At 37.1% G+C, this 17357-nt stretch overlaps 1 protein-coding gene across 1 annotated transcript in view; it reads right to left on the bottom strand.

Annotated features, from left to right (window-relative positions):
* FBXL4 (F-box and leucine-rich repeat protein 4) overlaps positions 1-17357 on the bottom strand; it is a 57160-nt gene that overhangs the window by 29505 nt on the left and 10298 nt on the right. The window contains exons 2-3 of the mRNA XM_010282678.1: positions 15766-16111; positions 8123-8367 (exon numbers count right to left, since the gene is read on the bottom strand). Coding sequence (XP_010280980.1) covers positions 8123-8367; positions 15766-16111 — 591 coding nt within the window. The remainder of the gene's footprint in view (positions 1-8122; positions 8368-15765; positions 16112-17357) is intronic.

The following is a 17357-nucleotide window of genomic DNA, read 5'->3' on the forward strand; positions in this document are numbered from 1 at the left end:
CTGGTCTTAAAAACAGACCCATTCAGGGAGGCATTCCTCAATGACACCAGCACAGGATTTGAAGTCCATCTTTCAAGATCCAAGTTTTCAAACCTTCTCCTTTCTTTATTTTTCCATTACTCACTCAAGTCAAACTTGCCATTCATCATCACATTTCTTTATTCCTTTCACCTTGCACATTACGCAGCCTTAGTTTGATTATGCAGATCCTATGCAATACAGAAAGGAAAGAAGATTCCAGGGTGGTATCTCCATCCCTGGAGGTTCCCAAGAGTCACCTGAAACCTTGACTGACCTGATCTAGCACTAGGGATACTGGCACTTCAAGTGGGAGCTTGGAATAGATGACCTTCAGAGGTCCCTAACATGCAACATATGTATGAGCCTATGCAAACAGAAACAAAAGAGAGGGTCTGAGACATGAAAGGGGAGACATAAGCCCCAGAGCCACAGGGGTTCTGATAAGTATGGCCTTCAAATATGCTCTTCCACTATTTTTGTCTAACTCTGCAGTCTCTCTTTAGAAGACTCTCTTTAGTCTGTCTATTTTAGCTTGTAAAATCAGAATTTATCGAACACAAAGCACTTATTTGCTGTTTTCATATTGGATATCGTGAATTCACCTAGACTGGTAAGCCTTCTTAAAGTCATGTCATTTCAGCTCTGACACTCCAATTCATAACAATTAACATCAGGTATTTAAACATTAAACTGCTGTTTTAGACTAGCAATACAGTTCAACACTGACATGGAGAAACACAGGACTGAAATCCCCTGGAAATCAGAGTACAGACATATGGATTCATTGCTGACTGCCAATTAGCCAATTCCTCTACTTAATGCTTACTTTAACAATCCATTCACATGGCTTCCTTCATCAACAAATTACCAGGTTTGTTTGAATGGTGATATTTTCAATAAAACCTTGTAAATCACTACTTATTATACCTCTAGCTTTTAATCTGCTAACAGATAAATATTTTATGAATTACTCCATTACAATAATGGATGTTAGGTTAACAGCCATATAATTTAACAGGGCTTGGCTGTTATAAATGTTGGTACAGATCAATGCTTTTCTCCTTCTAGGACTATTAAAAGTTAACATTACCTGGTCAGGGAAACACTCATTTAACCTCCTAGACCTGGGAGAACTCCAAGCTCACCAGCTTGAGGAGTTATTATTCCCATAACATTTTATTTAAATTCATGACACTTGAACCACACAGGCAGAGCAAACACAGCCATAGCAAAGAGCACTGCATTTCATGCCTTTGCTGCCATTTTGGAAAAGGTTATTTAGGAGACATTAAACAGAAAGGCAAGATGGATAAGGGGCATGCATCAGGGTACAAGAACGAGCCAACAGGCATGAAGTAGAGACATGAACAGAAACAGGAAGAGGAATTTGAGGAAGTCGCCAGCCAGCACAGGGCAGAGAACATCGGCAGAACTGCAGAATTCTCTGAACGACCAAGACACCCCAATCTTTGCTTGCACTTCACAGGATGCTCAGGACGGAGGTTTTTGCTAACATCTTGCTACAAGGATCTCCAAAGCCATATGGCAAGGCAGAACATGGGTTCTCATGCTTTCAGAACAAACATGGCATTGCCTTCATACTTCCGAGACTTAACAGACACTGGATACCTGGCTCTGACTTAGCTCATTTGAAAACAAACAACCCCCGCAAAAAGCACCTGCTACCCAAATCAATGCTTCTTCACACACCTCTCCTTTAATCACTGAGGATTGACTGGTTTCTGTTTTTAGTCTCTCGTCCTTTCTGCACAGCCATACATCCCTTTAGTTTTGCTGTTATTATCAATATTTTATAACCAGAATTTCTGAAGTCATTTCCCTTCATCCCTTCATATTTGTTATGAAATATGACTGACTAAATAACCTCGCAAAATGTACATGTTCACATTTACTTTGCTAGGCACTGGATTGGGCCTTTCCCTCTAAGTTCATCCTCATTCTAGACTGCAGTATTTTAGGGGTTTCTTTGGTTTGTTGGCTGTTCTGTTTTGTTCTGTGCGGTTTTAATTAAAAGCAGAAACCTCACTTTCCGTCACTTTCTGCCTGTTTTCAACAATTCCTGCTCATTTTCCCCTTCTTCAACTTTTGAGAAGTGAGTTAGTCCTCGTGAAATCCTTGTGAAACATCAAAATAAATCTAATAGCACTTAGGACACTATTTGCTCATGTTGATGTTAAACCCATCAAGATCACGGGGTCACAGTCTATTAACAACTTCCAGTCTTGCAATTAATGTTTGTATCATAAGCATATCCCATAAGCCAAAAAAGATCCAAAATTAAAATATCAAGGTACAGCACCCTTCGTGTAAGAGCTGGCTGCATAAGGCCTGCCAAACAAAATCCTCAAAATAGCTTTAGACATACGCTTAAAAGGGTACTGAATATACCACACTGCTCCAGTGGTTTCTAATGGAACTGCACTGGATCTGAAGCCTACACCTCACTGTTAGCATAATGATCCTCACTTACTCCATACCCCACAGTCCAAAGTTACTGAAAACTCTGCAAGAAGCAAGGATCACAGTCCAGTTCTTTTTCATCTACTCACCCTTCCTAAGCACAAACAGCTACCTCGATTTATATTTCTTTAGTACAATTTTCCCAACAGGTTTCAATCATGCTGATTTTACCAAATATATTTTCAATTAAAATCTTCGGTACTCACTTTGTAGTCATTGACACAAACCACTGAATTTCATGTCCAAGAGTGGTGGGCCCCTCTACCCTCCCCAACTTCCGTTTATGAACAACATTGGTTGGAGAGATTTTTTTCCATTAAAAAATCCCTTGTAGTGTTACCTTATGCCAGCATCCAGATCAGGGACATTACCTCCATTACTTGGCAGATATAATACTCCCACATTTGCCTAGCCCTCCTTGGTATTTCCCTCCTAGAACCAGTATTTCATGAAAACAACCATTTCAGTTTGCTTCAAGCCAATGACACACTCCCTCCAGCTACTCAGGTCTCCTGCTTTCCAGAGCCTGCCACGAGACAATAATGTCAAAAAAAACCACTTGGATTTTATTCTTCATTTCTAAGATCTTGAGGTCTTCTCTTTCCTGCTGTAGTTCTATCTACATTATTACTTGCACAAACTTGGCAGAGGACTGTTTTGAGGTTACAGCCTTGCATTTAATCCAATGGCTTGTGGAATTACATTTTAATATACTTCTCAAAGTCCTGTTATATCCACAATGCTTTTCCTTTCAGGACTGCTGTGTTACACAACAGCAGCAGCATCTAGTACAGAGGACGGTAATGAAAGTATTAAGATTGGTATGACTGGAGAACAAATGGGTACATACAGGTGTAGAAGCGTGAGAAAGAAGAAATGGCAATATGAGGGCTGGTAGAGTGGTGTGTGTTGGTGGAAGTCAGATTAGCAGGTCATCAAGATCTTGGAACATACATATTGGGAGATGAAGGACAGAGGTGGCACAGGATGGAGAGACTACTTGCTGGAAAAATTACTTTGGATACCATCTCGGTCATTGAATATGCCCACGTGAGAGTGAGATTGAGTAAAATAATTTGGTTTTTAAATGGAAGTCATCTTCCCTTCCTCTAAGCTATTCTAATTGTTACAATGTTATTTTCTAATGTAGCATGTATTACACTTTTGTTTGTCAGCAAACCTGAAAACACTGCATGCAAGTACAGAGAATATTAAGCACAAGATCAGGTGCTTTTCTCCACACAGATTGAACTATTTCAATAAAAAACATGCAAAACAAACATTATTGCTTAATCTCAGTTACACCAACCCTAGGTTTTACTAAAAACTGTGGAAATTAAAGCAAGACACAGACATGATTTTTAAATTGAGAATGCCTGTCAAGTCACACATTACTCCTATTTTCTGTGGCTGGGTATTTGCTCTATGTTTCAGTAATTTCTCTGACCTTCCTGATAGTATGATTCATAGCAAAGCCTCACCAAGTTAAACATTGTCAAAATACACCTTTATTAAATAGGAACTAAAGCCTTCAAATTTTAACAACAAATTGTTAAAGACTTATTCCTGGACATGCTTGACATGTAAACACCACACCACTAACCTGAAAGTAAAACACTATTAATTCATGTTCACAGTATAAAATGCTGGAAGTAAATAAAAATCCTAATACCTCAGATATTTAAAGCAAAATAGTTTAAACAAGCTAATGACATTATCAGTAGTACAAAGAAATCTCCACGCAGAACTCTGTTTTTAGACTGTCATCGTCCTTGAGCTGTTTAAACCTCAGAGCATTTATTCAGCATCTCAATATTTAGTATACCTCCAGTCAACTTGCCTCACTTTTCCTATATAGGTCTCACCCTCCCACGCTGATATTCCCCTGGCATGAAGAAATTCAGCACACCTCTAACGCCAAGAGAAACACAGTGCTGCTTATGTAAAGCTTGCTGTGAAATCTTCCTTTATTCCCTGTCGCTTTGCACCCCAGACACTTGAGACTGCTCAGATACTCATTTCATTTGTCTTTCACTTTTCCATACACTTTTAGTTCAATCTAAACTATAAAGTTTAGTTAATTTATATTATGAAAAATTTATGATAGTCATTTTTAGCCCTAAGGAGTAGATATTATCAATAAGTTAAAATACCTTCAGCTTTGCCTTGGGATGTTCATATGCCTGAGGCATTCTATCTTCTCATGATAATAACGTATTTGCTTCAGTCACACTTTTTCAAATTACTTTTTAAAAGTTTTCTATTTTAATATACTTTTGCAAGAAAATATGTATTTTCAATTATTTCTTACAATCATGTCCATATGAACCTTTTAAAGCAACACACAAATTTACACAAGCTACTTTTTAAGACTGTAGTACGAAACCAGAGTTAAAAACATTTTAAAAAGATATTTGCCAAAAGAAAATTCAAGCAACAACAGCATTTAAACATGCCCTGACTTGCAGAAATCATAACCTAAACTGTAGAGTTGTAAGAATAAAACTAACTCTACCAGTTTTGAACTCAATAGTGCCAAACTGTAACACCAAATGCTGAGAAAAGTGCAAAAATAAAGGGGAAAAAAACCCCAAACAAACAATCAGGCCTTGTAAAAGCAAAATGCTGGATTTTTTTATGAGGATAAGGTATTTTTGTTTTAGCATTTTGCCACTTCTATACTGCAGCAACTTCTAGCGTTTGTGAAGCTATTTACAAATTTCATTTAGCAAATAATGTTTTTTCTCCTTGAATTGCCAAATACAGGTTGGCCTTTTAAAAACAGTAGAACAGAGTCCTTCAAATTGTTACAACTTTTAGACTGAATTCTCTACACCCCCAAGTAGTTGGCTTGACAGCCATTCCTGGTCGCTTATGCAGCAACTTATGACAAAATTTATAAACCTGAAGTATTGGAATAAGGAATTTAGGCTTGTTTCAATTCAATCTTAAGTTACAAGACTTTTTCACCAATTAAATCCAAAATAATAGATGCTGCTTGGTACTCTATAGGCACACTTCATTGCCTTATTTTAAAATTTCCTTTGCAGAAAGAAATGGAGAATACCAAGATCAGAGAGGGAGCCAAAGAGAGCAGGATAAAGAGAAACCCACAAACTCATTCAGAAAAATTCTCAGTAAGCATCAAGAGAAGATTTTACACTAATAAATGTAGTGGTACAGGTCTCCTACTGTTATGTATAGAGACAGACAGACAGAAATATGTAAGTGTTTAATTTCTGCAAAGGACAATCACAGTCTGAAAATCTGATTAAGTTTTTAGTAACAGTTAACATCAGCAGGTAACTGATAAAAGCAGCAATGCAATCTCCCCAGCCAACTGGGAACCCCCTCTGCAATACTCATTATCTGAAGAATAAACTGGAAAGAAAATTTAAGTGAGAAATGGAATTCCTAGGAAAGTCAAAGTATCTCCATTCTTTGGAAACTCAGTTTTGCATAATGTCTCCCAAAAGTCAGGCTCGGTGAGGAACACCTAAGAGTTCAAGGGGGAAAATTGTGGAAGTTCATGACTACAGGTCCTACATGCTGCAATATCCAGATGGTGGTAGTATCTCAACAACAGTATCTCTTACCAGGAAACTACTTTTTTTTAAGAAAGTTTTGTTAATGCTTTTGAAAAGCAAGTGTTGTTCTAGTAAGTCTCCTGTATTAATGGATACTTCCATAGCAAATGAGCAGCAAGTTTTCCTTTCCTGGAGGCCAGCAAATTTGACAAACATGTTGATGAAGAATATCAAAAGGAAAATTTGTGTTTGAAATTTTACTAGAAAAGACACTTCTACAGAACAAAGAGTTGCAAAATTATTTCTGTATTAGGAAATACTTTGACAGCATTTTTGTTCTATGCCAGAGTCAAATCCGAAAGGAAAAAACTTTCAAAACCAGATCTAGTTACAGTGGAGAATTTTTGATTCAGAAGTGAAAATTCTGAGAAGTCACACCTGAAAATTATTTAGCTTACAACTTGGTTTCAAAAATTTACGATTGAACTGCAGGAATCTCTTCCAAGAAATATTTTTTTCCTAGAAATACAGATAGCTTCCCAATTGTATTGATGTCTAAGAACACTTTTCCGCCTTTTTACAAATAAGTATCACTCATTATAATGAATATAAATTGACCATGTTTATTCACAGATTAAGAGTCAAAAAATGATTATTATTTTAGAAATGCTGACCACACATAAGTGCTGCTATTAGTTCAGCACTGAAGTAAAAAAAAAGTCATTAACAATAAAGTCATTTTCAAATAATTGTAAGTCAGAAATGCCAGAACTGCAAGTTTATAATTCTCTGAATTTGGACATTCATTTCTTTCAAGACTACAAAAATTTTTAGCAGTACTGCATGTTCAAAAAAACCCATGAAAATAAAAAAAAAAAGCCGTGAAGATGCACATACTTTAAGTTTTCAAAAGACAGATTTAACAGCTAAGCCTCGGAAAGTAAGCACTTCATGATTTCAGAGTTGAATTCTCAATTAAAGCTTGCATATTTATCCTCTGCATAATGTACCTAATATGAAATCCAAATTTAGGAGGAATGTTTGTACCCCATTCAACAACTAGGTAATGTCTATCTCCTTTTCTACCAACAAGCACAAAACAGCATGGGGCTTTTGGTTTATATTGGAAGGTCAGGAAAAAAGAAAGCGACATTCTCATCTTCAGAAAGTATTTCTTCAAATTATTTTACTTCCCTAGGGAAGGCACCCAGGCACCAAAGGAAAGAAAATGTTTGAACACTTGGTTTAACCTTTTTATTCAGAAAACACATGAGAGTTAAGAGAATTTTTTTTTTTTTAGATATAATAAACATTTCTGTTTCATATCAGTCAAGTTCTGCTTTCACCTGCCATTGCTGATTACCTCTTAGTTGAAGCAGCAATTTTTGCTTAAATGAAATGCATTGATAGATGCTCTTTAACTAATGCAAATGAGCAAAGAAGCAAGAAATGATATGTTAAGAAAGCAGAGAACACGGCTGTTATACAGAGAAGAATCCCTGCGAATTTGCTATTTTAATGACCTACAGTACAGTCATATTTTCAGCTCAGTGGAAGACGCACATGCAAACCCCGTTTCCCAACAGGGCTAATGTTTTAAATCATTTTTATGAAAATATTTGCATTTACATTGCACTCCAGTGATTGCTTAGGGCCCACACCTTGTAAGCATGCACTGTAATCAGTTTATTACTGCAGCCATTCTAATACAGTCCTACTGATGATTCATCTGTACAAAGAAGAACCACAAACATTTTCTTGGTGAGACGGACTTTTGACAGCTTGGTTTTAGTGGAGTCTTTTAGAAGCCCAGGAGAAAGCAAAGCACCGCTCCCCCCCTGGAAGAAGCCTTTCAGTCACAGGCAGTTTGGCACATGCAGACTCTACATATTGAAACGGACTTCTGCTGCTAGATCTAGTATCTCTTACTGTTTTAGCTGTTGTTTTTTTCTACATCATAACAATCACATCCTTTATAGTAAATCAAAGATACTTCTCGTCTCTTAATAAGGTTTCAAATACTTAGTGAAACTACCGTGCAATAGCTCTGCAAACAGAGCTTATCAAAATATTTCTGTACATTTAGCACTGACCTGCTAAATCCAGAAACAGAGATGGCTCCCCTGTTTCCAGTCCAAGATAAATTCAGCCACTGGATGAGAGTGCAGCGAGACTGTAGGTATTCCAGAGATGTGTCATTAATCCTTGCCCAGTAAGGTTGTAAACTGAGATGAATGTACTGTAGAGGATCACAGCAATGTTGATATAGTAGCTTACAAGTTTGCGCTAGTCTACACAGGTCTGGTACTGTAAGGTGACTCAAAATCAACTGGATGAGCTATATTAAAAACAGAAAAAAAGTCACAGATGGTCATATACCACTTGAAATGTTAAGGGAAAACTGCAAAGGAATAAGAAAAGATGTTCTAACTTCAAAGAAAAGTAAATCCTTTTACTTAAAAGTAACTTCTCGAATAAATCATTGATTAACTATTAAATACGACTGCACTGCCTTCTCAATTTGACAACATATTAAACAAGAAAGGAAAAAGAGATCAGTACATGAAAGTGGCAAGAAGCTTTCAGATTAGAAGTTGCTTTACCCATGCTAATTTAAACAGTGATATCTATGTAAACACTATGTTTACGTATTCCCCTTCTCAATGTCTGTGCTACCGTTGATCAGAACACTGAATTAGCATCCTCTTTCTTCTCTGGATTTGGTTTTTAAGATGCTAGCATATTTGCAGACTACATGGAAAAAACATACCATGTCCCAGTTTCCCCACACCTTGAACTGTTTTCAGATTTATTCCTCTGCTCCCTGCTTTAAAAATCAGTCTTTTGCCTTCTACTTATAGCCTCTTGTATCCATGCTGGACTACACAACTAGGCACAAAATTAAAGTTATTTAGATCTTCTTTTACAAAGTAATCTCTTCCTTGCTGTCATACTTTGACAGAATTTTTGTTCTATGCCAGAGTCAAATCTGAAAGGCAAAACCCCTTTTTACCTTTATCAAATTGAATCATCTCAGCTCCAGAATAATCACCAGCCCTTCTAACTAGCACCACTATACATGATTTTTTAATGACTTATCTCACTCAGAAGTTAAGAAATATCCCCAATCTCCTATCATGCTGTTTTGCTTTCTAAAGGAAGATTACACACAGACACATAAATACTTGCTTCAGGAAATAAAAAAAAACCTAAAAAAACCCCCAAAAACCCTCCTTTAGCTTCGAAACTAAGAGAAAAATTACATCTAAAAAATTATTGTTTACTTTACCAGTGCTGCCTTTAACAGCTATAAGGACCTGCACTCAATTTATGTAACTAAAATTGACTAAGTGTTTTCAAGCAGAGTGGGAAACAACTCACTGAAATGAATCAGTGTAAATTAAAAAAAACCACCAAACCACCCACAAATCGTCTTAAACTGAAAAGAGTCCTGTGGCCCTTTCAAAATACCATGATGTTTCCTTTTAATGTCTCATAAGGATTCCTAAGACAAAACCCCCAAAAATCAGAATAAAATGCTTGACATAAAATGAAAATGAAGCTTTTTGTGAGATGCAAACAGATTGTACTTCCAATGTACCCGTTTATTATGCAGCTAGCTTCCGCCTCCCCTCCTTCCCCCTTCATTTCTGGAAGGGAAGAAATGAGAAAACAATCCAACTTCCTGCAAAATGAAAAATGTTACTACCTACTCAGCTCCAGATTTAGTATTTGAATTTCAAACACGATCTACGACTCTCCAAAAAATTTAACTTCAACTCTGATGCCAAAATACAGTGTTTTGATATACTCCGGTTTATCTCAAGCTTGATTTCAAGCCTTCCCTCTTCCCTTCTCCTCACTCCTCCTTTCCCCTAAAACAGCCCAGCCTTCTTGTCTCTGCAGGAGACTCTGGAACTTCTCTGGAACTCTCACCTCACCTTGATGCAGAGGATCTGTGTAGACATTTCAATGTGACAGCAATATATACATATATAAAACATACATGCATATATGTTAAGTGCAGTTAATATATTATAATCAACAAAGTTCGCTCTCATCTGACATCTAGGTTGTTGGCATTTTGGTATCCAAGAAAGAAAAAAAATAACTAGAAGCTTACATACCTATAATCCCAAATTAGTATCTTGATTTTTGCTTGGCTCAGACCCATACTTAAGCTTATAAAGTTGCTTAACCCAGTTTTGTTTGTCATTCTCCTGGTAGACACCTAAATATACACCTATTTTTCTAAGATCATCAATTAATTTTAAATAATTTTGAATATTCTGAAAGACACCTTCAAACTATTTTGCAATCCTTCAGCTATTGCACACTCTGTAAGCCACGTAAATATCCATTTTATTAAAGTCTTTTCCCTCAGATTTTCCCCATGCTTATTTATTAAGTTTTCTAGAGCAGACCGCTCAAAGGCTGCACAGTTAGCTAAATTTATGTCTACTAATGTGGTGTAATAATATCTAATAAAAACAAAGTAACACAAATTTAATTCAATGGGAAAAAAAAGTTATTTTGTAACTTCTGAGCAGTAAAGATAATGGTGAATGAAATTATAAATGCCTCAATGTCCCTTTACACTGATGACTTCAATGAGTATTTCATAACATAGAGGATCTTGCAATCTTTCCACACCTGAGATGAAATCTCTTACCACAATAAATGTCTTAATCAGACTAAATAATCCTTACTTATTTTTTACTGAAATTATTCTATTTCCTAATATATAGAATGAAAAAATATAGTGAAATGTCACTACTATGACATTGAGATATAAAGTACTTTTTTTCTGGCTTTCGATTAAACAAAGATAACATGTTCCAAACCTACAGGCTAATAACCATTATAGCCATTAATCACTGTTAGTCTGGTGTCTGTCAGAAATTTGCTTTTTATGTATGTGTATCCTAGCATCAAGTACAATTTGATACCATAATGAGTATGTGACATGATGTGCTGTGTTGTACTACACCGTGTTCGTGGTGATTCCAAGAATACTGCAGAATTGAGTATATGCTTTGAAAACTAATTTTGTAACACAGTTTCTCACAAACAACTGTTTTTACTCTGCATTTATGCAGAATTATGGCAACCGTTATTGTTTCACACCTTCTTACAAATCAATCAGTAAAAGCAAAGATTATTGGAAAAACAATACAAAGGAGTATAAAGAAGAAAACAAAATAAAAATTATACAACACTGATTGCCTTTTTAGGCTACAATGGACCAAAAGTACAAAAATACTTTCTCTCCCATTTCCAGGGCAAACATGGCACATGCCAGCTTTAGAGATGTGGTGACATCAACACCCACCACAGCAAGAATGTCCAAAAACTGGAGGTTTCTAAAGCATAATTCTCAACAAACCGCAGTATACAAATTTTGTGAGCTGTTTGAGCACAAAAAAATCCCAATTCATACTTGATCCTTGTGGGTTTTATCATCCTCGCAGGCCCCGACTGCAGCGTCTTACACATATGCACATATAGCAAATTCTCAATTAAAAAAATAGAACCTCTTAAAAAAAGAGACATCTCGCCCACTGCAAAGTTCACTTATAAGCTCAGACAGGATCTCCATTACACTCTTCAACACATGGGGTGAAACTTTACCAATGGTGTAGCTCCTAATAGTACTTACCCACCCAAAAGTTTCTCCAGCTTTTTAAAGCTTTTTTGCTGAATAACAGCAAGCAATAGCCATTTGTACCCCATAAAATACTTTCTGTGGCTAGAGCATAATAATGCAGAACTTGATTTGGTCAGAAAATAACGCTTGGATGCTGGTCAAACCTAGAATATCTGCACTTTCTACAAACTTCTTTCAGTTCTTCAATGTGAGTCCCTCCAATATGAAAATACATTGGTCTATGCAAACCACACATTCAGAAACACACAAATGCATGACTTTCAGTTTTTTCATTCTGCAGCTAGAGCTGCCACAGCTTAGACTCTAATTAATTAGAATTGATACTAAGACATGCTTAGATAAAGGACAAAGGAGATGTGCACAAAAAGGCAAAGAAAGAAGGCAGGAAGGAGAAAGTGGTGTTCTAGGGCTTTTGACATTTCTCAACATAGTTGAAGAAAACACAGTCCCTTAGTCCACCATCCTATAGCTTCCACCAGCAAACGCATACACATGTAACAGCACGTGAAACACATGAAAAGTGGATCTTGCAACTGTTTCACAAAACACAGCCACTTCAGTCTCTCTTTATTCTACTCACATAACATGCTTTCGGGGAGCAGGCTCGCCAGGCTATAGGCTCTGATCTTCTCACAGCAGTGAAAGGCTGTGAAGGTTTTAAGCCCCTTCTTGATTCAAAGAACAGAAAAGGATCTTCCTGACAGACTGCACAATCAAACAGTCAAGACTCCAGGAGGACTAAAGCTGGAGTCCTAAAGCGATCACCATGTACCATTCCACAGAGCCTAGTCTGCTATAGCAACTGACAGTATATTGGCCATTGACTGAATGGAACCTTGTGCCATATAGTTATTAGCGGTTAAGACAACTTTTAAGACTCTCATGAGTTTCTCTTTCCAAAGAAAGGCACAAAATCTTACTGATTATCTGAAAGCCTAAAAATATTTATTTTGGAAAGATGCAAGAAGTCTACTGTTGAGGGAAAAAAGTATATGACACTTAAAAATGCTCCTGCTTATTGCTCCAACTCCTCTAAGTATCATTTAAGGGATGCAGATCTTATATTCAAGACCCGTTTTCCTGGAACATAGGCACCAAATCCACATTTAGCAGTGAAATTCACTTTCCCAGTAGACATGAAGAGCTCATAAATCCTGTAGGCAACTTTAAAAAAAATAAGCTTCAAGGAATGACAAAGATGTCATTTATATCTTTTTATATCAAAATTTATATTAAAAATATCTTTAGGACTGCAGCATGCAGGATTTCCTCTGACTCTCCTCTCTGGACAACACAAGTTAGGTTCTTGGTACCTGGCACATCTTGCCTCAAACTGCACAACAGGTATGCTATGGCAGGGATTCCTCACCTTTATCAAAGGCTTTCAATTTGTTCAGGCCTTCAGATCTCAATCATTCCTGCAAAGCCAACTAAGACTAAGGCTTTACTCCTTCCACTTTACAAGCAGTACAAGTTAGCCAAAGATAACTGGGAAGAAAAAGAAGGACGTGAAGTGTCTCCTAGAAAATCCTCCCTCAATTTTAAAGTAATTCTGGAGAACAGATAGTACAAGTACTTCACAGCTACTAAAGGCTGGTTAACACTGTCAGTGAGCAGGGAAGGAAAATTCTCTCACCTGGTTCATCCAAGATTTCACTTTCTCCTAAGGAAGTCTGTGCCCCAGGATTCGACCATTTTTCCCTTTTGTTGGCAGGAGCAATCTAGACTCTTAAAATGTTTTAAGAGCTCACACTGCAGCAAGCCCTTCCTAGTGCCATTTTGATGAACACCACAGTCTATGAAAGGATAGTCTATGGAAGTTTCAAAAAGACAACGAAGGCAAAACAAAGGCTGGAAGAACTATTGCCTACTTTAAGATTAGCACAGAAGACCATTCAGCCTATGTATTTTGTGATTTACGGAAGGTAGTATGAAAAAGCCTGAAACAGCTCAAATAAGGAATAAGCATCTATGTATGAAGGCTTAGGATAGTTACACATTTACAGTCAACATGAACATATGAAAAGATACATTTTTTCACATGATATATCAGTCAAAACTGGAAGGAGTCGGTGGTTGCTTTACTTCATCATTACAAGGTTCAAACACTTTCCAGAAAAATCTGATACTTGTCAGTCTTGGGGACAGCATGCAGAGTACTGTTCCCGTATCTGATGTGATAAAAAAACCTGTCATACTACAAAGTACAACATTTTTTCTGTTCTGATATCCAAACCTTCAAGCTAGACCGAGAAAGTAGGAGAGTAGGATTTCTGCTGTCAGAAAACCAGTCCAGAAATAGCCTTTTGTAGTTTTCCGATAAATATTCCACTCATATTTTCAGTTTCTTTAAATCAACGCAGAAGGAAAAAAAAAATGTGCTTGGTATAGATAGACCACATATAAATGCATTCATGAAACGAAATATGTTAAAAAATGGAGAAAAAAGGAAGCTGGTATACAAACAGGAAAGCAGAAAAGTACAGTAAGTACATGGAGGCAGAAGTTCATAGGAGTAACAGGACAACACAAATATTTCCTAAATTATAATCTTAATATGTGGAACAGAAGAGAGATTAACCAATCTCTCTGGTAGTCTACTATACTACAAACCAATTTATACAGCCTTTTCAAACAAGACTTGCCAGACTTCAGTTTTCGCTACAATTAATTTCTCTGAATGACTAAACCCAACACATTCTCAAACTTTCAAACAGTTATACATTTTAAGATGTTCTGGAATCAACTGCACCTACTTGCACCAACTGCAAGGTACTTTCTTTACTTCAGTACTGATATACAAGCACCGACAGTAAAATATAATAAACACTATATGAACTCTGGGGAAAAAAAACCAAAACATGGTCACGCAACCATGGCCTTCACCTGCCGACCTGGGGTACTTAAAGACAAAAGATGTGACAAAACCAAAATACTATTTGATTAGATCACCTATTTCTGAAAGTGCCCTGCAATCCGTGACAGCATCTCTCACCATTCTCCCTTCACTTTCAAAAGCGAGGCTGATTCAAGCCACAAGCACTCTGAGGATTTGATGAGTTATCGCAGTAAACAAACACTTGCTTCTTTTGCAGTACACCAAAGAGCAGGAACAATCACGTCTCTGCCAAAGTCCAGAGGTCTAACCAGCAAGTAAAGGCTCCTTTCCACTATGTGTAAATCCAGTTTATTTCAGGAGAGGTGAAGACAATTATTTAATCTCTCAATTCTTACTCTAATTACGGTACTGTCCTCCATGAACGGCTACATTCCACTGAGAACTTCCTGGCCTGCACATGAGACCCAGCAATCATACTTCACAACCTCATTATATTGAAAATTACAGGAAAGAAAATATTTATCTACACTGACTCTGAGCACACTTGCAACTGCCAGGGGATCTGAAAGGCGTAGTTTCTTCACAACTGTTTTCTGTGCTAATGCTAGAATATAAAGTAGCAAACATCAAAACAAGAATGTGTACAAAAGTCCAGCTATAAGACTCTTTACCTGCACTACAATTCAAAACTTAGCTGGATGGAAGAAGCTTATTTCATAATCATATGAAAATATTATGGCAGTTTCAAGAACAAAGTTCTGTGTTTTTGCAAGAGAGACAACAGGGAAAGAAACTTCTAGTCTATTACAAACTATTTCCACTTCCAAATCCACTGATTCGTTCTTTTCATACCTGTTTTATATATCTTCTTCATCATGCATGAGGACTAAGACTACTGGAAAACTGCCAGAAGCTTCTAAGTTCAAGAGCTAGAAAGTCAAGGCTACAATAACTGATGTAGAAACTGCGTGTGAGTGGACAGATTCTTGAGAAATAAGAAGTGCAATAACTATGCAAATACCAGCACAGTGGTTTGCTAATATCCATCCATGGAAGTAGGTAGACTTGCATAATTCAGGCATAACTATACAAGAACTGCAGGAGATTCACAAAAGAATGCAAGGAAAACTAACTTGGAAAAACAACAATCTTGACGATTACCCTATAAAGCACCTTTTCACCCTTAATGATCAAGATAAATACACTGAGTATAAACATGCTTTTCTTACCTCGTAAGGCAGTTTATCAAAATATCCATTAGTCGGCCATTCCCTGAGGTTAACAATGCTGAACTGTTTATTAAGAGTGTCCATTCCACAGCCATACTTTTCTTCATCCTCATCTTCATCAATATCATTCATATCAATCATGGAAGTCTTAAGCGAAAGCACAGGTCTCTCTTTCACACCGTGTAGTACTACTGCATCCAATTCAGTGTAATAATCCAGAAGAGAGCTGTTCACTTCCACTCGGATTAAGTTTGTGGGAAAGTTTATCTGTTTGATACAAGGTGTGAACTGCCGAGCCTGAGGACCATTCACCTTTGTAGGTGCCTCGGACCAAAGGATTTCCCATCTGTGAAAGAAAAATTGCACACACAGACAGTACAGGGATTAAAATCAAAGTTACTAAAGCAAATCCTGAACACAGTAAGACTGCTTCTCTGTCAGAAGTATTTAACAAGTGAGAAATATGGTTGAAAAGACAACGAAAATTATGTTTTCCCTAGAATTAGAAGATCTCCTAAGGATGAATTCAACAGGGCACACTAATTCAAGACCTTAGCATATTTTCTTTGCATTGCTAACAAAACAAGCTGTATACTCATAGTCACGCACTTGTGTTAGAGTACTGTTATTCATGCACAAGTTCTTCTAACACCTCACAGGTAAGGTAATTGTAACAAATGGATTACAGATATCTTCAAAATGATGGCATGTTAGTGTAAGTATGCGGGAACAATCTTGCCATGTAACCCAAATATACAGTCAGCTCACCTCTCGTATTTCCCACTAAAGGTTTCACACAAAAAAAACCAAAACAAAACAAAACACCAAACCAAAAAAATCAACCCCCTCCCCCCAGCTCAGCCTCTTTAACATCAAACCTGCCCAAACTGCAGCGTTGCAAACTACTAAATACGTAATCTAATTTTTACTTTGTTTATTTGTCTAGGCAAGCAAACTATTCCTTTTAAAAGTAATTCACTGTCAAATTACCAAAGACAATAGAATCTTCAAGTCATTTTTGAAAGGGTCCTTTGCAAAAAATATTAGAACTTCTAAACTACTAAACTGAAAATTTTTTCTCCTCTTTGGTCCAGTGACAGAAGGAGGTTCACGGCATGCACAGAATTTACATACCTACATCCTTACTTTCACACACAGACCTCAAACCTGCTCCAGTAAATGAAAGTGAAGCCTGCTGCCAATTGAGTAATCTGAAGAATCAAGTCTTATACTCATTAGGTCTTCAGTGCTCCCAAATTTGCCTTTTGCCTGGAAACAGAAACATGCTGTTTATATCTGCATGGGTCCTCATCCAGTGAATGGATTTTGGAGGTCCTTCCGTCATTGATGCCCATCTTTTCCTCCCTCAAATCTAGTTAATTCCTAAAGAAGCCACTGCTGCTACTCGCTTTGACACTTACAGCTATCTCTGTATCCCATATGCATAATCCAGCCACTTCCACATCTACTCCATCTCTTTCTGATCACCCTAGTCCCAGCTGCAAGGATTTTTCTCAGGCTACTTGCCCGGTCACATGAGTTTCAGAAATGCTGTATCTGCTCCCTAACACCTCAGCAGCTCAGCTTTCCCT

The sequence above is a fragment of the Phaethon lepturus genome, unplaced genomic scaffold (assembly GCF_000687285.1).
Source record: "Phaethon lepturus isolate BGI_N335 unplaced genomic scaffold, ASM68728v1 scaffold102, whole genome shotgun sequence".
Classification (NCBI taxonomy): Eukaryota; Metazoa; Chordata; class Aves; order Phaethontiformes; family Phaethontidae; genus Phaethon; species Phaethon lepturus.